The sequence below is a fragment of the Stegodyphus dumicola genome, chromosome 1 (assembly GCF_044657685.1).
Source record: "Stegodyphus dumicola isolate Sdum_Otavi_A_Nest chromosome 1, ASM4465768v1".
Taxonomy (NCBI): Eukaryota; Metazoa; Arthropoda; class Arachnida; order Araneae; family Eresidae; genus Stegodyphus; species Stegodyphus dumicola.
Window position 1 is genome coordinate 234667598 of NC_140768.1, and position 25942 is coordinate 234693539.

The window sequence follows — 25942 nt, forward strand, 5'->3', positions numbered from 1 at the left end:
CAAGCTACACACTTAGTCTCCTTTTTCTATGTCACACCTTGTACTCTGAAAAACTCATTTCTCTTAAGGTAATTAAGCCCTTGTGAGCTTAACTATTAAGTAATTTAACACTAACAACTTAAATTTCGGTGTTATCAAACAGCAGTTATGTACAGTTTCAATAAAAGCTAAGAAATGTAATATCTCAAAATCTGCTCTAGAATCTCTCTAGGAATTTTGCACTTAAAAAAATCTGTAACTAGTTAGTATTGCTATTAGCAATATAAGAGTCATTTCTTTGAAAATGAGAATTATTTTTACATTTATTATTTGAATACAGGGGGTGAAAAAACTTTTGTGGAGTAGTATTTGCTACTTTGCAGAACAGGTAAATGGTGCTTGCTAAGAATAAGGGAAAGGAGATCAGCCAATAGACTGTTGGTATTAGTTGACAGAGCTGCAATTTGAATTACTATTATGTATCATTTTCCAGTGCAATCTAAAGCCTATTATTAAGGGTGGAATAGTACATCAGGGAAAGTAAATCAAAATATATTATCATGGACATAGATCTTCCAAATTATATCAAGTTTGTTCTTTAATAAAGCTATTTAATGCTTGAAACTTATTTAAGATACTTGTACAAATTTTTTAAACTAAATTCATTATGTATATTCTTAAAAATATGGCTAAATCTCTTCTAAAGAATAACTTAACCAATAAAGGATTCAATGCACAGTTACATATTTGTTGATTTAAGCATATTAATAATTTATTTTTTCTCAGGTACTTTTGCAATTTCTAGTCTTCTGGCTGGTACAGAAGTTGATGACGTATTCCGCCAAGAAACCATTAATCACAAAATTATGGCTGAAGAAACAAATATGCTCAATGGAACAATAAATTCTTCAATGTCTACATTGGGTCCACCTGTAGTTCATGATAAAATCCACATCGCCATGATAATTACATTTGTTGTTGGTATACTTCAGGTCAGGTATTTATTAACTATCCATTTTCTAATCTTATAATCATTGTTTATCCTTTACATGAATATAATCATTCCAAATGCACTAGAACTTCACAAAATAGCATTATACCAGATAGTGCAAAGAAAGTTATTTTCATTATTAGCACATCTGTAATATATAATCCTTACTCATTATTCTTTTTTAAATGCTGCTGAGATATTTTGTGAGAATACAAAATGCGAGACTTCACTTTTGATTAGCTCATTGTGATAATTCTCAGCCCAATATAAAAACAGTATTTATGAATTTTAATAATGAAAATCTAAAGTGTTCATGTCCTACTTTCTTGTACTTTACATACAGGATGATTGTAATTAAAGTGTATTTTTAGCTCTGTATAATTTTTAACTAATGAGTAGATAGACAACAACATTTGTACACCTATTTATATTATTCAAAGGGAGAAGAATTTTAGTAAACAGAAATTTCCATGCAATTCTAACAGGGAAAGGTATGACATTGTACAACAGGAAATATATTGGGAAAAAAGTAAAAACAATTATTTATATTATATATAGCAGTTATTGGTATAGATGCATTAGAGAAACAGGTAATAATTCTTTTGTTAACCCCAGCGAAAGGTATAATATGTGGTGGTGGTTATGAAATATGTGTTAAATGGCCAATGCCAACTCATTTTTTGTAATGCTTTTCAAATGTAGGACAACACTGTACCTTATGGGCTGCTAATTGAAAATATCCTCTTTATATCACACTAAGTTCACATTACAGCAGACGCTTTAAGTTTAATATCAGCATTTGATATAAAATTATTACTTTTCAGAGTTAACAAAATCCTAGAGATCCTGCTGATAGCAAAACACAATATAAAACTGCAAGAAATTTGTATTTTTAGGACTATTTTAAAAAATATTTCCACTGTAGAATCATTGAACACAAGTGACATAAATTATTGTAAAATAAAGGAAAATTTGAAACCAGTTTTTCTATTTCAAGGTTCAAAATATTAATAAAATAATCGTTTAAAATGATCGATATTCAGTAATTAACAAAGATTTTAAATGTTTATATTTTTAAAATATTGTGTTACCTTCTTTATATTTCATGCAAGTTATGAGAAATTTATTCAAACATCAATAAAGAACAAAAGCTTATGTGAGTTCATAACTGGACTGATTACTTTTCCGCAGACGGCTATGGGTCTTTGCCGGATGGGATACTTGACTTCTTTTATGTCAGACGAGATGATCAGTGCATTCATTACAGGAACTGTCATCCATATTCTTACTAGTCAAATCAAGCCTCTTACTGGTGTCGAGATTCTGAAACACTCTGGGCCATTCAATGTTATCATTGTAAGTTGCTAATTACAATTTCTATACTCATAAGAAAATGATGAATTGCATACATTGTCAATAATGTTTATACTCTCACCATATAAAAATTAATCAATATTACTAGAATTTAAAATTATTTTGCAGACATGGATTTCTTTCTTCAGTAACATACAAACAGTGAAGTATGTGGTTATCTTACTATCCATCTGCAGTCTTCTCTTTCTAATTGTAGTTAAGGAATTTATTAATGGCATCTGCTTGAAGAAATCAAAAATTCCTGTTCCAGCTGAACTTATACTGGTACATATTATAATATTTGGCAAATAATTAAAAATATAAATACTCAGCTATGATACATCAGTATTTCATTTCCCATATGAAATCATGCCATCCTTTTCTAGGTAATTTCTGGTACTTTGATTTCCAAATATCTCTCTTTGCATACACATGGTGATGTTGATGTTGTTGGGTCCACACCAACAGGGTAGGTTAAATTATTACATATATATCTTTGCTGTTTTCCATATTTTTGTCACAAAGTTCTTACACTACTTCATACAACTAACATTTTAATCATCATCATATTACAGTCAAAAGTCTTTAATCCGGACTCGTCGGGACTTCGGCGATTCCGGATTATAGATCATCAGTTTAAATCTGGTAAGATGGCATGCAGAAATTATAAAATTAAAAATATGAAACCGTAATTTATAAAATAATGAGCAATTATGATCTAAAGGGTATCAAAATTTACAAAAAAAAAAGCTTAATATTTATTTGTTTACTTTATTAAACATTTCTTTCAACGCGCGCATGCGTAAAGCATACATTATGCATAGCTGAAATTAGAAAATTGCAACCAGAAAACTATTTGATTTGTATTCGTGATATTTATAATGACGAGGAATTTGATTTAAATCATATCAAAGACGAAGTACATCGAGATGAAATACTACATTTAATAAGGAATTTTAAGCCGAATAAAATAAAAACATCTGCCCTGAAGATAACGATAGTGTTGACAGATCAACTTCCAGTTCATTGCGCGCCGCCACGTCCCCCCCCGCGCAGAGCAGCGTGAAATTGATAAACAGATTTCGGAACGGTTAGATAAACAAAGGATATGCCTTTATCCATTTTTTGGAGCAATTGCACTTTTTGTTTGATGGACATCGAAACGGGCATCTTTCGTTTTCGTAGATCCTTTGGGAACTCCAGCATCGGAAATTCTATTTGACATAATCGAAAGTTCAAGCTTACTTTTATAAAATTGCTCTTACAGTCTGCAAAAAATAATAAGCCGGATCCAATTCGAAGATTAAGGAACAACGCAATCATCAACATTAACTGAAATAGACAATTAGATCATTTTAGCTTATATCGTCCGTTATACATTAAACGCGCAGCCAAAACGTATTCTGCGCTTGTGCACACGCAAATTCCCAGTCGTAAAGGTCTTACGAGCACGCTTAAACGCCTATGCGCATGCGTCATAGCGGCGCATGCGCAGAAAGTTTTTAGCTTTGAGGTCCGGATTATAGATCATTCCGGATTATGGGTGTCCGAATTAACGACTTTTGACAGTATTAGAATTTTTATTTTCCTTTATGTAAGATATCCTTATTTATGAAGTTAATTTTTTGACATATATTTACAAAGAAACCACAAAATGTTTATCTTTAAAAATGAATGTATATTTGTAATATTGATTATATATATTGAAATATACTTATGAATATATACTGTAGTATAATAATAAAGGAATGAATATTTTTTTTTTTTTTTTGTTTAGATTGAAAGCTCCAGAGCTTCCACCATTTGAGCTCGTTCCAAAAGTTCTCACATCTAGCATGATCTTGTCAATCATTTGTGCTGCAACAACACTCTCCATGGTTCTCATATATGCAAAAAAGCATGAATATGAAGTGGACACAAACCAGGTAAATTTTTAAGAAATATGATTAAATTTTTTTCAAAATTTTTACTAGTTTAAGTGATTTTTTTTGCATGAGGTTTCAAGAAAAATGGATTTCTTTGCATTTAAAAAAACGCAGAAATGATTCAAATCAGTCCCTGTTAGTGTTAGCACTAGGTATTCTCAAATAAGGATGATAATAAAGATTTATTACAGAATGCATTCTAACATCTTTGAATTTAATTTCACTTAGGTATGCATGTATCTTCTCATGCATTTTAAAATATTCCAGTGCTTATAAAATCAGCACAATGCAATGGAGCTGTGTTCCATTGCTGACAGAAATCACAATTTATGCTGCAGCCTCTTCACCTTTGCGGAAATGGATTAAAGCAGCTCCTTTACTAATTATTATAATGCTTACATTATAGAAATTCATTTAAACATTTCTAGCAAGAAAATTTTTATCTGAAGTCACATCTATACAGTCAAAAGTCATTAATTCGGACACCCATAATCCGGACCTCAAAGCTACAAACTTTCTGCGCATGCGTCGCTTTCACTTAGTAAGGAATTATAAGCCAAATAAAATAAAAACATCTGCTCTGAAGATAAGGATAGTGCTCAAACCTCAAACTTTCTGCGCATGCGTCGCTTTCATTTAGTAAGGAATTATAAGCCAAATAAAATAAAAACATCTGCTCTGTAAGTGCGCATAAGACCTTTACGGCTGCGAATATGTTTATGCGCATGCGCGTTTAATGTGTAACGGAGGTATAAGCTAAGCTAAAATTATCTAATTCAGTTAATGTTGCAGATTGCGTTGTTCCTTAATCTTCGAATTGGATCCGGCTTATTATTTTTTGCAGACTGTTAGAGCAATTTCATAAAAGTAAGCTTGAACTTTCGATTATGTCAAATAGAATTTCCCATATATATTTACTAATATGTAATTTGTATCTACAAAGCGAAAGTATGTTTTGAAATCCGAAATCTGTTTATCAATTTCCCGCTGCGGATTTGAAGTTGATCTGTCAGCACTATCCTTATCTTCAGAGTAGACGTTTTTATTTTATTTGGCTTATAATTCCTTACTAAGTGTAGTATTTCATCTCGATGTACTCCGTCTTTGATATGATTTAAATCAAGTTCCTCCTCATTATAATTCGCTTCCGATAGTGAAGAAAGTGACCCAGAGGTTATTGAAAACGAAAACATTTCGATTGACAAATTAGTCGGTATTCTCAACACAGCAATTATAGGACTTGAACAGCGGAACTCTGTAACTAAACAAGAAATTATGTCTGTTTAATAGAATTAAAGAGAAAGTATTATCACATGAAACGAAGCAACTTACATTGAAAGAAATGTTCAATAAAGTAAACAAATAAATATTAAGCTTTTTCTTTTTGTAAATTTTGATACCCTTTAGATCATAATTGTTCTTTATTTCATAAATTACGGTTTCATATTTTTAATTTTGTAATTTCTGCATGCCATCTTACCAGATTTAAACTGATGATCTATAATTCGGAAAAATCGATAATCCGGAATCGCCGAAGTCCCGACGAGTCTGGATTAACGACTTTTGACTGTATTTGAAAATATAGGAAAAACATCTTTGTTGTTTATGATACCTTTTGAATATCGTTGATTAAAGAGAGAAATCCTTGCGGCATATTTAATCATAATCATCATCATAAATAAAATCATAACTGGAACATTTAATTTTGAAATGAAATAATTAAGCCACGTCTTGGTCTTAAGATTATTACAGAAGAAGAATTGTGGTACAAAATTTCTTTGGAATGAGTGGAAAAAATGGCCTCAAGAACATAAAATATATTTCTCTGCAATGATTTATGTGCATTTCCTAAATAATTGTTTAAATAAACCCTTGCTTTAGACTTTCACAGTCATTGCTTTTCTTTAATAACATATTGCTCTTTTAATTTATAACAGCAGCCTAATAAAAATAAATGTAATAAATCCTGTAATTCTTCATCTACCACTCCTTTTCTGTAATTGAGACACATTAAAACTTCCATCTCTATCTCCTCAAACATGCATTTGTTTGATACAACTATCCAATCACACATTTTTCTTACTACTGTCAAAAGTCGTTAATTCGGACACCCATAATCCGGAATGATCTATAATCCGGACCTCAAAGCTAAAAACTTTCTGCGCATGCGCCGCTATGACGCATGCGCATAGGCGTTTAAGCGTGCTCGTAAGACCTTTATGACTGGGAATTTGCGTGTGCACAAGCGCAGAATACGTTTTGGCTGCGCGTTTAATGTATAACGGACGATATAAGCTAAAATGATCTAATTGTCTATTTCAGTTAATGTTGATGATTGCGTTGTTCCTTAATCTTCGAATTGGATCCGGCTTATTATTTTTTGCAGACTGTAAGAGCAATTTTATAAAAGTAAGCTTGAACTTTCGATTATGTCAAATAGAATTTCCGATGCTGGAGTTCCCAAAGGATCTACGAAAACGAAAGATGCCCGTTTCGATGTCCATCAAACAAAAAGTGCAATTGCTCCAAAAAATGGATAAAGGCATATCCTTTGTTTATCTGACCGTTCCGAAATCTGTTTATCAATTTCACGCTGCTCTGCGCGGGGGGGGGGGGGACGTGGCGGCGCGCAATGAACTGGAAGTTGATCTGTCAACACTATCGTTGTCTTCAGGGCAGATGTTTTTATTTTATTCGGCTTATAATTCCTTATTAAATGTAGTATTTCATCTCGATGTACTTCGTCTTTGATATGATTTAAATCAAATTCCTCGTCATTATAAATATCACGAATACAAATCAAATAGTTTTCTGGTTGCAATTTTCTAATTTCAGCTATGCATAATGTATGCTTTACGCATGCGCGCGTTGAAAGAAATGTTTAATAAAGTAAACAAATAAATATTAAGCTTTTTTTTTTTTTGTAAATTTTGATACCCTTTAGATCATAATTGCTCATTATTTTATAAATTACGGTTTCATATTTTTAATTTTATAATTTCTGCATGCCATCTTACCAGATTTAAACTGATGATCTATAATCCGGAATCGCCGAAGTCCCGACGAGTCCGGATTAAAGACTTTTGACTGTATATAATGTTATTTTTTAGGAAACTTTTTCCATGTTACTATTGAAGTGTATTTTCTGCAAGAATAGGTTTAATATTTAAATGTCATTGCATTTCTAATACCTCTGATGATACTCCTTGATATACATGATGCAATTTACATGGAAACTCTTTAGGTTTTTCCTTACCTTCTGAGTTTTATGATAATTAGTTGCTCTAATTTTTGTTCAAAATTTCTAATAATAATTTACACTACGTTTTCTATTTTCTGCAAAACTTTAAAGTGATAATGAGACCCCCTCCCCCCCAAAAAAAGAGCAACACAATACGGATATAAAACTATCCATACAAATAATCCATACAAAAACCCAATAGAAATTTGAATACATGAAAACAAACCAGTAAAAGTAGAGCAATTGTTATGTGTTATTCTCAAATAAGGATGATAATTGAAAAAAAAAATATGCTTGTTTTAAAAATGTATTTTTGAAATTGAAATATACGAGATAAATTTTAATTTGATTACAACAAGGTTTTTTTAAAAAACACTGTAGCAAAATTTAGCATAAAATATTATGACTACAGTACAAAGTCTGACTTGTTGGGACTCTGGCAATTCCGGATTTTAGATCATCAATTTAAATCTACTAAAATGCCACGTAGAGATTATACAATTAAAAATAAAAATAGTTTTTGTGAAATAATGAACTGTTTAAGACTTTAAAAAATTCAAAATTTACAGTCAAAGCTCAATTATTATTTTGTTTTATTAAACATTTCTTTCAGTGTTAAGTTTTAAAAACTGTTTCTTTTTATATTAATAATTTCTCTTTAATTTTCTATATTCCCATAATTTCTTGTTCAGGTGCAAAGTCCTATAATTGCCATCCAAGAATTCCCTCTAAATTGTCATTCAAAATCTTTTCATTCTCAAAAATCTCTTTGTGACTATCAGGAGCAATATCTTCTGGATTTGAAACCATATTGCAGATTTCGCTGCCCTTTAGTCACTTGATGATTTAGCATCACCGTCTCAATGAAAAACTTTTGTTATATTATCTTTATTTATTATCACGTGTTCACAAATTCAATTAATAGGAAAATTTTGCTTTTTGTAGCATTCAAAATCTATACCAAAATAAGGCTGCTGTTTTGTCTTATTCTGAAATCACACTTTCCTAAGCCCTCTACAGACCTCTACAGAAGACAAATGCTAAATATATTTTTTTTTTTTTTTCTTTTGCAGATCCCAAGACAGCTCCAGTATTAGAAAGTCTTTTTGAAATAATCAAAAATCAGAACTTTAATTTTGAAAAGAGAGCTACTAATAATATTAGCCTGGACGGGGAAAAAACAGCTGGAATAAATTGGTTAAAGAATGCATTTTGCTATTTAACTGAATTTCTTCCGAATTTAATCTTTTCTCTCTTCCTGCTGTTATGCTAACAAAAGAAAACCAGTATTAGCAACACCTCACTCCAAACAACTGTGTATTAGGGCTTAACTTATGGTTTAGGTCAGATAATAAATTACCCTGTCAATCTCCATAATCACTCAATGGCTGAAAGTATGGCTATAGCTAATGTCAATCAAAGTATTGTTGCTAGCTAGGATGGTGAAATTCCCCGAGAAGCAGGTGTTTAAAAGTGATATACAGGAATCCAAGTTGGAAGGAAACTACATTTATGACACTCATGCTTTTCCCGAAATATCCTATTCTTCATTCCTAAATTTTCTAAAAATAAAATAAATAAAAAAAATCTTGGTGGTCCAACGAGTTGAGTATTAGATCATTACAGATATTGGATGTCCTGGATTTCAAACTTTGTAATGTATATACCGAGATTCTCAACCAGGTCGTGAATATCATCAGATATTTAGTTTATGAATATAAAAAAAAAAGTTTTATTCAAATTTTGGTATTAAAACCATTTTCCATGTTTTTCTTGTTTAATTTATGGAACATGATAAAAAATAATATACACTTAAATAAATGTATATGTATTTTTCAAGTTTGGAAAGGAGAGTGGGAATGATCATTTAACGGTAAAAGGGGTACATGGAAAAAAAAAAAAAAAAAAAAAAAAAAAAGGTTGAAAACCACTCTATATACTTTTTTAAATGGTATTCATTATTTATCTTATTCAATGTCAATACTTTGTAACATTTATTAATAAATTTATTTTTTCTTTCCTGTTTATAGGAACTAATAGCATATGGTGTTGGTGGTATAGTATCTTCCTTTTTCTTCTGCTTTCCGAGCTGTGGTTCACTATCAAGAAGTGCAATGCAAGAGAGTACTGGTGCAAAATCACAAGTACATGCTTAGCTTTTTTTTTTTTTTTTTTTTTTTCACTTGGAAATAATTTGTCTTGTTAACCTCATTTGGGTAAAAACCCTTCAGCATCATTTATAAGTCATATGGAAAGGATTACAGTCCTGTTGAAGAAGGGATGAAAGTAACTAAATGTCATTTCATTTATATCCCCCCCTTTTTTTTTTGATAAATCCTGAAATATTCGTTACAACATTACAAGGTGACCACTGTAAATCATTATTTCAACCATATTATTAATAAAATTTTATGAAATACATATGTCAGATATCAAATTTAACTATGCAATTTGTTTTGCATGGATTAAGAATATGTATTTCTTTCAGATATTTGTTACAGAGACGAAACATGCATAAGCAAAAATAAATACCTTGCATTTATTTTATGATGTCAAAATTTTAACTATAGGCTAATTAACTATACACGATTGTCACAATTTTACCCCTATGAGACAAATTCACATTTCAAATAGAGTTATGAATGCTTGACCTTTTTAAGGTACATCATAATATCTTTCAAAAAGATTTTAAAACAAATTTAATTACATAAAATGAATGACAGATAACTGAAATTTAACAAAAATAATTTTATTATTTTTTCATAACTAATTTGTTTTTAGAAAATACCTGTTCAAGATCTACTCAAATGATTTTAATTGCTCCTTCCTCATCATCACATGGATTTTTATAGTCAATCATTACATTTTAGAAAATTTTATGGATTTTCCTTATTCCCCTGTTAGGAGCTGTTTTGTTATACATAAGAACAAAGATGTTGTGTGGGTGCATTACTTATAAAATGGAAGAATATAACAGCACATAGAAGATGCTGAACTTCAATTATGCTAGTCATAATATTTTATACTAATTTCTAAAAAACATATACATAACAAAATGAAATATTTTAAATTTGAAAGTTAAAAAAAACCAAGAATGCAAACAAACATAGTTACTTAAAATTCTATATTTGTACATACTGTTAAGACATTTTTATGTATATATAAACACATTCACTTTACAACTGCGATTACTGAACAGTCAAATCATTTGAAAGATGAGTAAAATGAAATCAAAATTATCAGACACCAGAAGACATTGCAACGGAACAGCCAATGAAAGAGTTGCATTATGTTGGCAAATTAAGAATTATCTTTCATTCTATTTGCAAATTATAATGAAATATGCAGTTAGAATAGCAATTAAACCTTAATGACATTTTTGCATTTTAAAGTATCAAAATTTTATTAAGTGTAAACATCTACAAAAAAAATGTCGTATTTTTATCCCTCCACCTTAAATTTCTTTTTCTCAAATTTATCAGTATCTGCCAGACTGAATGGATAAAATTACTGAATACTTGTAGCTTTGAGCTAAGTTGAATTCCAGGTCAGAAAACATTGCTATATGAAAGTATTAATTATTATGATATGTATTAATTTTGTAGCTGTCTATATCCATATCCATTTTCAATATTCAAACTGTTTCTTATTTTCCATAGTAAAGTATTGATTTGATTAAAAGCTACTTCCACTAGGTAAGAAAAGGGAAAAGTCAATAATGTTGGTTCTGTAACAATTTTTATTTTCAGATATTTCTATTAGAAGACTTTAAATTCCAAAACTTAGCTTATCCATGTGTTTTGAATAAAACTTTGTATGATACAGTTTTATACCACTAAACAACTAATTATCAACATTATTCATAATTTTTTGTGATCAATGGGATCTTGATTACGCCAGTCGATTTCCAGTTGTTTAGACAAGGGGTCCTAACAGGGTCAGTATTGACAACCCTTAATTTAGAGATATATGTTGATTATATATTGAATTATTCTCAAAGAAACATAAATATGAGCAATTCCTTATACACAGGTGTTTTCTGCATTGGCAAACAGGTCATGGGGACATCAATGGAGATCAAAAAATCTTGCCAATCTTTATTTATTTGACCCTTTCTTGTTCATTTTAAATATCACTTTAATTTTTTAAAGAGAAAACGAACTTACAAAAGTATTTTTCTTTGCAGATTTGCAGTCTTGTGTCATGTATGTTGATGCCTGTTGTATTATTAGTATTAGCACCACAGTTCGAGCCACTACCCAGTGTTAGTATATTTCTTACTTTATAAGTATAATAATTTATTAGTAACCACACTCTTATATATCTTTTTTTTTTTTTTTTTTTTTTCTTTATGAATTAACAGTGTGTTCTGTCAGCTATCATTGTCGTGTCTTTGAAATCTATGCTGATGTACTTTGGAGATTTGAAACGAGCTTGGAAGGCCTCTAAATTGGATGCTGTAATTTAATTTCTTAAATGAGATTTCTATACATATGTTAAAATATATATGTTAAGTAAATAAATTACACTAAAACATGTATTTAATTAATTTTTTTCTAGTCTGTTTGGATTGTGACATTTCTATCTGTTGTTATATTGGATATGGATTATGGCCTGATCATTGGAATTCTGTTTTCATTAATTACGGTACTTTTCCGATCCCAATAGTAAGTTCTTATATATATTTTACCTGACTAGAAATGGGGAGGGAAATATACAAATTTTAAAATCACAAATACTTATCAAATAAAGAACTGATTTGTTCAATATGATGGTTCTTTTTATAAAGTTGAAGGTTTAATATGAATATTCGCATAAATAAAATCAAATTCATAACATTATTGTTTTTCTTAAATTAAGTAAACTTTTAAATTGCTAAAAAAAGTTATAATAGATTGTTCTAAAAAATGTTACAACAGATTAGAAGGTTTAATTGTAGAATGTGTTTAGAAATTACTAAAAGTTCCTCAAAAGCCAAGTACATGAAATCCAGAAATTCTTTGTCCTTAGGTAGTTCAAGGCCTGAGAAGTTAAAAACACAGCCCTTCCCCCCAATCGCATAGTTAGATTCATAAAATTCTTTGTTTTACTGTACTTGCATTCAGATTATTTTACAAAGTAATCATCTCATTTTAGAATTCTGATGAAAGTGTATGATTATGCTTTAGGGTGTAAATAACCTGCTTTTACAATCCCCCATATGCAATACATTATTGTTGTTGTTCATTCAAAAAATGGGAAAAACTGATAAAAATTTCTTCTCTTAGAAATCTTATCTAAATTTTAGCAACGATTTCAAATATTAACAAAACATATCTTTTCATAAATATTAAAACCGCTCCTTTCAAAATTAAGCATAATCATTTATTTCTGAACTTTAAATAGCTTGAATAGTTACAAGTTTATGGGGAAAAAAAATTATTTATTACTTTGCCTAGATTTATTATAGAAATTTTTATCAAGATTTTAAATCAATAGCTAGTATTTTACAATAACATCTTATTGCATTTATTTTAACCATATTCATTTAATTTTCAGCCCAGAAACCTGCCTACTAGGTAACTTACCAGGCACAGAAATATACAGAAATGTAGAAAAATACCCAAATGTATGTAATGTTTAAATCCTCCTTTCACCTAGATTACCAATATTTATAATGTATACTATATATTAATTGTATTCCTAGTTTTAAATAAGATACATGCATTTTAGGTGATGGAAATACCAGGTGTAAAAATCTTTCATTTTGGAGCATCCATCTATTTTGGCAACAGAGAATATTTTAGGTCACAGATCTTCCACCATGTCAGTTTTCAGCAAAGGTATGATTTGAAAAATTTTTAATTTATATATAATGAATTAATATTTTAGCTTATTTAAACTATGAATTAAAAGAAGCATTGTTCAGTTGTGTCAAAAGTCAGCTATTTATGCAATCACTGGCAAGTTTATCTATTTGAACATGGCAAAATGCTTTCTGGTAAGATGGTATTTTTTTACGAGGGTAGTTCCTCATTACTTATTATTTTCTTAATACATATCAATTCTGAACTTTTTATCTTATACATAAAGGATTTTTACACAATTATAATAGTATGATAATTCATTTTCAAAGCTAGACTTTTGTATTTTCTTCCATCTGAGTATTTCAAGATTAAATGTATAAAATAAAAAACTATGTCAGCTCATTTAAAAAAGTGTTTTTTTTTTTTTTTTTTTTTTTTTTTTTGAAAATTTTTAAGTTTACATAGCATGATATATAAAATAAATACTTCTCCTGCTTTATTTAAGGTTTCCCTATTATCTCTTGTATAGATAAAATAAATATTGGATTGAATGTATTTAAAACACAAATCTTGAATGTATGAATTTCCTTTAAATTGTGAATTTTTCCACAGTCTAAGGATTTCAGAATCATAATATACACTAAGTTTACTTATTTTGACTGTTTTTTTGCAAGCTATTTTTATTTCTCATGCGAAGTAAAGGAAATACTGTAATTGTGAAAAATTTCAAGTAATTATATTTTGACAGAAATATTACAATTAGCCATAGAAGGTTGAAATTTTGTATATGGACTACTATATAATATCTAGTTGTGTACCTTCATTTTTTAATACACTCAGTAGAACCAAAATTATATAGTATCAAATGAAAAAATCTAATTTATTCTCCAGGAAAAATGAAAAAAACTGTTAAGATGTATACCCTATATTTTGCAATACTGCTCTTCTTTTTTAATTACCAAGACCTTTTACTAAAACACATATCAGATGATTTATGCTTAGAAATAATAAACAAACAGCTAAACGTTTCCAAATTGAGAATACAAGTTTCCACAACCAACTGAAAAGATATGACGATGATTTTCTTTAACACCTTACGCATGACAAATGTACATGACCTAAAGCATCGATTACAACACTCCAAAAAATGAAAGTGTTCTCTATTCAATAGTGTGGCTCTTTTTTCTTTTTAAATTTTCTTTTCTTATGATCTGGACTCTGTACTGTGTATTAATAACAAATAATTAAGGTAAAATAATAAAGTATACTTAAGGAATAGATAGAGTTTAAATGAAACACGTGTTCTGCAGTGACTGAATTTTACTATTTTTTTTAACATAATGATGCTAATCAAACGCAAATGATCCGATTAAAAAAATTAAATTATACAAGTAATTTTAAAATTGCATTAAGTAGAAAAATAAAAAGAAATTTGTCAAGTTTTTCAGACTGTCCAAAACTATGAATTAATCAAGCTCAAATTAATTGAGACTAACCTAATATTAGCAATGACTACATAGTGCATATCTTAAAAACTAAACACATCACAAATTTAAATTATAATTTGGAGAAGTTGTTGATTACTATATCAGCTATGCCAACAAATTGTAATACAACTGATCTCTTAATTAAAAAAAAAATCTTATACACTACACGTCTATCACGATTTAAAAACAAGTAAGGTGAATGTCCTGCTTTTGGAAATTACCTAGTTTCTTCTAAATTAATTTTTGGTCAAGGAATTATTTAAAAAATGATATCAGTCGATTATTGACAATCATATTATCTCATATTATCATATTTTGCTAATGATTTTTAAACAATGAGGTATATCTACATAGATCATTATTATTATTTATGAATAAGAAATTTGTATTTCATTTTTAGAAATGATATATTTAATTACTGGAATATATAGCTAATCATTTTTCAATAATGTACTATATCTATTTAAAAAAAAAGGAATTATAGAAAATTAAAATAGAAAAAAAATTATCTTTTATTAAAAAAAATTATTGGGTAAAAATCCAATTAAATAATACTAGAAAGTAACACCTTTAATGTAAAACAACTGATATTTTACAGGAATACATAAATAAGTTTCCTTTAAAATTTGCCAATAACTGCATAAATGTTAGTCAATTTTGAAATCACAGAACGTACCAGGCAAAATTCAATGAAAAAAGCAATCAATGTTTTCCTAAAGCATAAAATGGGAATTTGTTTCATACAATAAAATACAAATAGTTGTAAAACATAAATAATGCTTAATAAAAAAAAAAAAATTCTGAATATTCTTTTTAAGCTTTTCTGAAAATATGCAAAATATTTTTAGGAAAAGAAACAGCAATTTTCAGCATTTCTAATAAAACAGCAGCCGATGATCATAGTTCACTTATTTATAAAATATCATATGTCATCAGTGCAGTAAGTCAGAACATTAGAAATAAAATCAGAATAATTCAAAAAAATGTTTCTTATATTTATGAAATATTGCTTTAGAGAAGATAACACTACGAAACAAACTGCAAGCTATGCACAACAAACCTGATTAAATTACTATTTTTTTTTGCAATTTTTTCTGGGGGAGGGGCATTGATTTCAATTAAAAAAGGCTTAGCATTTCAACAAACTATATAAAGCCTTTTCCTTTCCTTTTTGTTTTAATCTAGCCATTTTACATTATGATATTGTAAATAGTAAGAAATTATACACAGCTATTTTGCATTGATTCCTCACTGAATGAACTTTTAAGTTTTTAACAGGAAAAATTAACACTCTGAAAGATACCATTAAAAAAAAGTACTCAGTCGAAAAAATAGTAAGTATGTTACAAACAACATAATGGCAAAGACTAGGGGCCATCTGAGTACAACTTGTAAATTTTAAATTCCATTAAAAATTAAATAATAATTCACTAATAGCACAAATAATAAACTGATGCATTATTTCATATGAAAGAATAAAAATATTACACAGATTATACATATTATGTTGGTCTTGCAGCCCTATGATTCTATATACTGAAATCATGAATTATGAAGATTAAGTAGATGATAAATAGAGAATAAATTACGCTGAATAAGTTGATTGAAAATATTTCAGATGCAGTTAAGTTTATTTTTTATTAAATATTACTTAAAAAAAGTAATGCCTAAAATTTTATCTTAAGTAATCGGAATGGGTACTCACAATATGACTTGAGGCTATGCACCTTTAATTTGACAAAAAATTCAAAAGAATGAGACATGAGAATATAGTTTTAGGGATGTCTGCTAAGTGAAATTTTAATATGTTTATTTAATATTATTAATTTTGTAATTAAATTTTTGGAACCTTTTAATAAAATTTTATGTATTTTGATGCTTAAGAAAAATTTTTCAAAGCCAAGTTTTAATTCTGTTTTATTAACTTTAAAGATATTTGCTTATTCTACTACCAAAATTAATTATTCAAACCATTTTTTTGGTAAGATATAAATTATCAACTTAACTGAATTCTGTTTCAAAACTGTTTAAAATTACAAATCTGGAGTTTATAGGAAATATATGAAAAGATGAGAAGTTTGTATACATATGCAATGAAAGTTTTTGGCTTTAACAACATGCATAAATCTGTTACATTTTCTTTTCAGTCAAACTACAAAGGCTCAAATAAAGTACCAAAATGCACAGGTAAAACTAAAAAAATATATATTTAAGCAAACACCTAATTTGAAGTTCATTTCTTTCATGCAACTAAAAAAATTTTTTTCTTACAGTGTGAGAAAGAGAAGATTGTTACAACAGAGGATCAGTTGACATTTTCAAATACTTACAAATATGATTTCTTAAAAATCATTATTCTGGAACTTTCTGCAGTGGCTTACATGGATTCTGGAGGAGTTGCTATGCTTTTACAGGTAAGTATTAACTAAAAATATTTCCATTTGTATAACCTAAAATCTTAGAATATGAGATATTTAATTTTAACATGGTTTAATAATGTTTTTTCAGAATTACATAATGGGCCAAAATAATGAAACAAATAGCTTAAGACTATGTATTTTATTAGGTACAAGAAAGATTATCTTATCATGTACAGAAAACAGGTCTGAAAATTTCAGAGTAATAAAAACTACAAGCAAGCCAGGATATAATAGAGAACTTCTAATCACTCTACCATATATTTTGACAATAATAAGTAAAAAGTAATAGCTCTAGGTGAAAGAAATATGAAGTGATGGGGTTGCAGGTATAATATGAAGGGAGAGAGAGTAAAAGAAGGCAGTATTAAGCTCTGCCTGACAAGGCTAGTAGAATGTCCATAAAAGCTCTGGCAGAACTGAATACAGAAGTGAGATTTAAGCATGTGAACACTTAAATTTTATCTATAAGATACAACTCATTATTTTTTCTTTACAGTTTTAAGTTTACTTCTTGTTTCCTTTTAAGTCTGAAATTAAATATTTTGTTAAAAATGCATACAGTGTAGGTTAGTTACCTTTCATTGTATTTTTAGTGAAAGTTCTGCTATTATCTACAAGAAATTAAATAATATTTCACAGATAGCATTTAAAAACTTCAATCTGTCCAGTAATGCAAATAAGAGAAAACTTTAGAACATGTAGAAGCAACATTTATGCAAAAAAAATCTATGTTTAAAAGAACATTTCCCCTTAATCTCTTAACACTAATTTTATTTAATAAAAAACAATGAAAAAGAATAATCCTTTTTAACTAAAATATAATTATAATTTGAATATTTCTTGTTTCAGTAGTTCTAAAAAGTTTATAAAAATGTTTATGGTGCCTAAGCAGTGCATGGTCACATACATTCTTGTAAATGAAACTTTAAAGTCACATAAGTCATATTACTGTATGAATGCAAAGGAGTTAATTTGCTGTACTTTTATGTTATTCATGCTATAAGAATTATAAAGTTCTGATTCTGAAGTAGTTCCAACTGCTTAATTATTCTAAATATTGTACTGTAAAATTCTGGTATTGATTTACAGCTTTTATAATATCTGTATAAGAATAAAAATAAGCTTAGTAGTTTTAGAGAATATATATATGTTTTAACAATTTAATTTATGCAACTCATGAAATACAAAATTTATTTTTAGGTAATGAGAGAATTTGCAGTGAACAATATTGTGATATATTTGGCTTGTGTTCAAGGTAAGAAACAATCCTTTTAACAGTGAAAATTTGATTTTCAGTAGTAGCAGTTTTATGATTAAATATATTAATATATGCATTAACATTACATGACTTTGATTGTATTTCAGAGAATATTTTAAGTTTTAAACTTTAATTACGTCTTTTTTGGTTTAGAAATATGCTGATTTATTTTCTCATTTCGTTGTACCAACCCCTTATGATGACACAGTAAAAGATGCAAATTTCTTATTTCATTTTTGGTTTTGCCATGTTTCGCTCCCATTTTCTTGCAGTCTGCTACTGTGCTTCTGGTTTTCATTTTTTTGCAAATGGTTTATTCTGAACTGAATATGGGATGAATTTTAAATGTACTATTTAATTAATTTATTTAATGTTGTTGCATTTATTAACTAAGAAGATTTATCTTCCCAGAAAAAGTATAGTAAAAACTTATTGTAATTTGAAAACTATTGTAACACAATGAACCTATTGTTCAGCATAGAATTTTAAAATTAAATTATTTTTTGCTGATTCCATGAAAAAGGCTGACCTTTTCTAAGAGTATTTGCCTTTTTCGACATAATCACCAACAATTAGGAAAATCTGAATTGTGTTTCATCTTCCCACTATGCTTGGTGAAAATTCAATTTAATAGAATCTAGATTAAGATTTTAACTCAATTTAAGTTAGTTTAATTCTCAAGCAGACTATGGAAACATGGGACATCATTCTGACTCCTAAATAAAATACTGTAAAAACTGCAATATATTTTGACAAAATATGCAATAAATCAAAAAATGCCTTAAAAATATACACTTAAATAAGTTACAAAAACGTTTTTACTATAAAAGAAAAGTTAATTTTAGAATTAAAATATGCAACATAAAAGTTACAAAAATATGGCCAAAAATTCAAATAATTGCTTACAAATATTTAGATACCTTCTAATAAAATAAAATTGCTGCCTTGCTCATTTTGCTTGAAAAAAACTTCTAGAAGAGTAATGGCTTCTTACTGTGAAAAGGTTGTAGCAACTTTTTAGGTTTGCAACTATAAGCTGATACATTAATGAGGTGTAAAAGTGCTATGGCGAATAAAATTCTAATTGGCATACAAATTCCCAGTTTCTATTTGTGGATACAAACTGGTGAGGAAAAATCTAAAAAAGAATATTGTTGATTGGTCTATAAATACAGAAAGTGAAGTGTTAAAATCAGGGGCTGAAGTTGACAACTGCTCTCTAAAGAATCATAAGGCAGTGAACATGAAAATCGTAGAAATTAAAACAGGTGTTAGTTAAACACAATATTTTTAATCTAAATAGCAATATATACTACAAGTCTCCAATACTAATAAATACTTCCTGCTTCACCTCCTTATCGTTTTAAGGCAATGCAATCCTTACATTATTAAAGATTAAATTTGACAATTAATGCCAGCTTTTTTAAGGGAAAAAGTTAATAAATTTGGTGGAAATTTGATTATCAATTAAAATTTTTGTAAGCAAAATTATTTCATTTTGTAAGTAAGCAACTTACACACAAATATTTTTTATTTCAGTTATTTATTTATTTATTTTTTTTTTTATTTGCATTAGTCTTATTCAGAATTAAGCAAAAAAATATTTAATTTTTCCCCCCATAACGCAACTTTAACTGAATAATAACTTCAGTGTGTTATAATAATTTTCCAATTAAATTTTTACTCTACTTTTTCTAAGGAAGATAATCTCTCTAGTTAATATATATCATAAAGATATGGAATTCAGAAAATTTGCATTTTCCTCTAACAGGGTAATTTTTAAAGGAATGATGATCAAGCATATTTGTTTCAGAGATTTTTCTTTATATTTAAATGCAAGCAACAAAAATGCTGCAGTATTTTTTAAGTATATACTTTCCATACAAAATGGAAGAAAAGCATGCCAATGCAAAGTAAAAAAGTTAGGCAAAAAGCAACCTTAATTTTTATGTAGATTCTGAATAAAATTTATCCATTTCTAGATCAATCAGACAAGGTCCTTCAGAAGAAAACATTTTTTTATTTCTAAATCCTTATATATTCATAATAGAAGCCAAATTAGGATTTTTTTCCCCTAATTTTAAATAAATATCCTACTTTCCCATTAAATTACTCATAAAAAGAACTACAGTAAAAGTTCAACTATCTGGAAAGCTGGGAAATGCTGAATTTCAGGAAACTGATCATATATAAAATGCAATTTTGAGAGCGAAAAAAAGAGCATTCCAACCTAAATAATAAAGTAAAAACATGATATTTAATTGCAAAACTCAATCAACAATGAAAATTAATGGAGATCTCACCAAACTTGCATCATCTTGATGCCAAGGTCTCATAATTTTGAAAATATTCTGCTGCATGCTGTTCCACTTAAAAACAGTCCAAAATTATAACCAGTTTTCTAATAATGCAATTAAATGACAATTCACTTTAACCCTTTTTTTTTAACAAAAATTAAACCAACTTGCAGAGAATGAATCAGATTTATGTAATTATATATCTATATGTAATTACTCTTCCCTTTCAGTGCAGTGATTAAGTGAAAAGAATACACAGAAATATATACACCAGGTGAACAAAAACTAAAAGAAAATATAAAAATTCAATCATTCAAAAAGTATAGAGGGTATTATCATGAGGTTTCACAGAAGGTGTACATAAAGTTTTTCTTTTTTAATAATGAAAAATTTTATTTCCATGCAACCTAGGCTTTTCAACAGATTAAAAACAATGTGCACTGACTGGCTACCAAAAATCCTATGGATTGACAAGGTGCGCATTTCGTTCAATGGAAGTGCAAATGCATGTAATTGTCACAATCTGGGCAAGGCACCATATTTATGCAATTCTAGAATTCCCTTGCTGTGAACACTCTCTGCTGTGAACTCTGTATTAATACAGTGCAACAATAATTTGATAAATCTTGCTTTTGCTTATAACAACACCATAACCATCTTCTTGTATGGAGGCACTGAAAATAATATTGGGAGCTTTTAAATTATTTTGGCCCAGTAACTGGATTGATAATATGGGATATCACTGCATACATATCTCATTCACCTCTAGTCTGTATATTAAATCTTTGACTAGCCAACTTAAATTATTAAGGTTTTAATGCCTGTATCTACACCATACACTTCCAAGGTATTTAACTTTTTTAACAAGACAATGTGGGATTGCATGTTGCCACAAAGCACTTTGACTCCTTTTTTAACCAGCATGTGCTCCCGATTTCTCATCATTTGAAAGCAAGTCAGCAGTTACAGAGAGGCTGATAAAACAACATCCATCAGCCAGTATAATGGATTAACTGTGGCACAGAACTGAAGCTGTATTGACAGCAATGTCCCAAAATGCTAATCAAAGTTTGACTCCATGCTTAGCCTGCATTGACCTGCTCCATACATACAACAGCAGGCATTATTGTCACTGGAATATTGTTTTGCATGCTCTGTATTTCAAAATTATCTGAAATTCTAATCATCTTAGCCTTTAAAATAATTTTTAAGTTAGATATAATTCTTTTGAGTATTTTCTTTTGTGGTGTGCAGCACTATTAATGGTCAGCAGTGTAAATAAGCTTGTACGGTACTTTCTGATTATCTTTTGTTATGAATGAATGAATTCACAGAAGGTTCACACAGGGGAAGATAATAAACTTTCTGAAAGTTTGAACATTACAAAATTTGTAAATTTAGATTTAAGCCAGATGCAAATCTGCTAGCTCAAGATTTCTTTATCTTATTTATTTATTATATGTTTATACAATAAAAAATTATTATATGGTATTTTCATTCAAGCTACCTTGTAGTGGCTCTACTTATATATCTATGATACAATTCTGAATTTTAGTGGTTATATAACATTATATTTGTTTATATTTCTTTTTCAGAGCCAGTACTAGAAAGTTTGGAAAGTCAAGGTTTTTTTAAATCTGTCAGTAAAGAGTTCCTATTCCCTACAGTACATGATGCAGTACTTTACGCACAAAGTGGATGTTGTTCTTCCTAGCATTAAATAACTGGAATGTTGAACTCACCACAAATATGTATATTACAATGTAAAAATCTTGTATAGTTTATCTGTGCTCATCCATACAAAATACAACTATGGTCGGTCAACTGTACATTCAATTCACAGAAAGACAAAACTGCAATTTAACACAGTAAATAATAGTGCTTTTAAAAAATATCAAACTTCTAATTTTACCCATATTCAAAAGATCCAAATTCTAAATTTGAATTGTTTCGTATAAATTGCAGTATTCTTTTTCAAAGCGTTTGCAAGGTTTTGAAACTTTTGATATTATTCCTTTTATAGGTACAAAAATTTATATACCTGAAAACAGTTTTGAAATCAAAATCTGCAAAGATGCAAACCAATGCTCTCTATTCAACATCACAAATGACTGTCCTAATGTAAATAAATTTGTTTGTACACTCAACTGTTTTTTGCCCTGTCTTTAATATTCTTTATTTCAAGATAAAACTAAGTTTGGTCATTCCTTTCAGATTTCATTCCTTCTCTTCAGATATTATGTTTTCACAGTATTTAATGAAAATTAAAATACAGAATCTCGTTTTAAATGTTTACAGATTGAAAAAAATCTTGGACTTAAAATTAAATAATAGAAATATTTGTTATTAAGTTCTGAAATCAATCATTTGTACCTGGCACAAGATTATTTTCATTTTTTACTACAAAAAGACATGTTCAAAAAAGTAGTGTTTATTAATTTACGAATATATTAATAGTTTACTAAATATTTTAAAAACCATTATAAAACTAGTTGTGAAAGTTAATACCAAATCTAAAATATTAGTCTCATTTTCAGATGTCATTAATAGTGTAAGGAATAAGAGTCATTCAAGCAGCTACTGCCAGATAAATCTGAGCTACAGACAATTTAGGTTTGCTCATGATTTATTTATAAGCTTTATTAAAAAACTTGTAAGAAAGAAACTCTACATTTCCAGACTATCTTCAGGTACCTAACTAATATGCTCAATTTCAATTTTAGACTTGAAAATTAAACAATGAACATACACATGAAGAGATTTTAAACTTCCTCAATAATATTTATTCAAAATAATAATAAAAAATAACTCTCCAAATGCATCTACAATAAATTAATGCAGCCATGTAAACATTTTAATTGTTGGCATTAATTTTATACACTACACATATAACTTGTTAAATCAGTCCTCCTTGACAAGAAATCCTATTTTAATAATAAAATTTCTGATTAAACATACACTAGTGTTTAAAAAGGCTAATATATTCTAATGCTAATTTATAAATTTGTCTTTTTGACACTAAACATTTTTTATTTTCTATAATTTTTTTTTTCATATAAAATAAAAAAAACCGGTTGCCACAAAACATATTTTACAAAAGGCATTTAATTTTGTTATTTAAAAACATTCCTGAAACTTATGCATAATTTTTAACTCAGCTTAAGTGTCTAAAAAGAGTTTAAAGGTTTATATGCCTTAAGTTTACAATTCTTCTGGAAAGTACACAAATTCTTTTTTCATGTTTTGGAATTGGGATAGCAAGTAGCATAATACTTATATCCTAAAAAAACAGGGAAACAGACATGGTCATACTTTTAACTACGAGGACAGATACACCTGCAGACTAAAACTATTATTTCTATCCATCTCAAGAGAGAGTTCTCCTCATTTTCTAACTTATACTAGTGTTAGGATATATTGTTCTAAACAGGAAGTGTTCTGTAGAAAGGAAGGCAGCATGAAATATCAGGATCACACTTTTTTAACAATCTCAAATACATCAAAGGCCTTAATTCAAAATGTTAAATCCAAATGTCATGAATATTCATCTTGATTCTATTTATGTAAAATGCAATTTTTAAAGCTCTAAGTTGCATTCCTGAAATTGCATTAACAGTTTTTAAATAAATATAAAATATATATTTTGCATTTACTTAGAAGCTCCACTACTTTAAAACTTAATCTTTACCGGGACTTAATATATATATATATATTGAATAAACAGAAGTTATATCATGCCCCAAAAATTGGTTATTAATAAAAAATGGGCCTACATGCATGTGTGAGTTCCTACTAACAAAGAACAGAGAGTGTACATTAAAAAATTTTCATGTAATTACCATATTTCCTTATACAGCAATGAAACTTGCGTACTGATATCTACAACCTCTAATTAGCATCCTATCAATTTTCCCTTACATAGAAAAAGTAGAAAATCACTTACTTATATGAGTCTTCTCTATTTCTATAATAATACACAGAGAACTTAGGATTCAGAAAGCATTCACGAAATATTTAACTATACAGTTTTTCAAGTAACAATTAAAATATGTACTAATATTACAATTTATGCAACAACCAAAATCAGATACTTCTATAATATGGAATATTAAAAATTCATAACAAAGTTATTTTCACAAAGATAATAGATATGAACCTTCTTAAGAAGTAGGAAGGGGAAAAACTTTCTGTATCATTTTCTGTGTCTTAATTTAGCTCTGAAGTAATGTACATAATCTCAGCATACTTTTTACTTTTAAACCTAAATTTTGTACCTCATAATTACTGTTTTATATTATACAAACTTATTAAAATAATAAGTGGGCATTAATATATTTATAACCAGAACAATCATCTAAAATTTTTTTATTTATAGCCCTGACAATAAAAACGGTCTATAAATATCAAATTTAAATACATATTTTTTAATACTTTCAGCACACAAAAACTCATCTAGGATTTAGCATATTATCATCATTTCTACTGATGCAAGTGATATCTTAATTGTACATTTTGTCAGTTATAGATTTTGTCACTTTTGAAGATGCAGAATAACCTTGTAAATATTCACCTGAAAGCATTTTCATGGAGATTCTACTAAGATCACACGGAACACACGCTCCATCTCCTCTTTTGTTTTCATCCGGCACCTGTCTGTGGTTTTGTAAAATGCAAACTGCCATAAGGAGATCAGCCAGATCCCGATGAAAACTTTACAATTTCTACTTGTTCGCAAACAAGGTAATAGGGTGCATCATGTAAAATGATACCAAAAAATATTTTATGCACTTACCAGTTGGTTTTCTTATGAAAATGCAAAAGTAATCCCCCCCCAAAAAAAAAGAGCTTTAGTGTACAAAAGAAGCTTACTGAAGTTGAAAAAATGTATCATTAATAGCTACCTTTGGAGTCTTGTTATGTGTCCTTGTTATGAATACATTTTTCATCAATGCACAACATGTGAATTAGACACATTTGTTCATAGCATTTTTCGCAAAACAATTTAATTTTTTTGTCAGCTTTCCTTGGACAAACAGTGCACCTTGTATTTTTATTTATATTAAAATGTATCATTAACAGCTACCTTTGGAATCTTGTTATGAATAAATTTTTCACCAATGCACTTCATGTGAATTAGATACATTTGTTCATAGCATTTTTCACAAACAATTTGGACAAACAGTGCACCTTGTATAACAGTTCTTC

The 25942-nt window shown here is 28.5% G+C and overlaps 1 protein-coding gene across 3 annotated transcripts in view; it reads left to right on the forward strand.

Moving 5' to 3' along the window:
- The window catches only part of LOC118182982 (prestin-like), a 125361-nt gene extending 102477 nt beyond the window's left edge, over nucleotides 1-22884 (forward strand). For all 3 annotated transcript variants that reach the window (XM_035352375.2, XM_035352376.2, XM_035352377.2), the window contains 15 exons: nucleotides 766-971; nucleotides 2162-2326; nucleotides 2453-2608; nucleotides 2710-2792; nucleotides 4101-4248; nucleotides 9520-9633; nucleotides 11676-11753; nucleotides 11853-11948; nucleotides 12050-12156; nucleotides 13028-13097; nucleotides 13202-13311; nucleotides 16910-16949; nucleotides 17036-17176; nucleotides 18383-18437; nucleotides 22333-22884. In XM_035352375.2, the coding sequence (XP_035208266.1) occupies nucleotides 766-971; nucleotides 2162-2326; nucleotides 2453-2608; nucleotides 2710-2792; nucleotides 4101-4248; nucleotides 9520-9633; nucleotides 11676-11753; nucleotides 11853-11948; nucleotides 12050-12156; nucleotides 13028-13097; nucleotides 13202-13311; nucleotides 16910-16949; nucleotides 17036-17176; nucleotides 18383-18437; nucleotides 22333-22451 (1688 nt within the window). In that variant the 3' untranslated portion in view covers nucleotides 22452-22884. The remainder of the gene's footprint in view (nucleotides 1-765; nucleotides 972-2161; nucleotides 2327-2452; nucleotides 2609-2709; nucleotides 2793-4100; nucleotides 4249-9519; nucleotides 9634-11675; nucleotides 11754-11852; nucleotides 11949-12049; nucleotides 12157-13027; nucleotides 13098-13201; nucleotides 13312-16909; nucleotides 16950-17035; nucleotides 17177-18382; nucleotides 18438-22332) is intronic.
- The last annotated feature ends 3058 nt before the right edge of the window (nucleotides 22885-25942 follow it).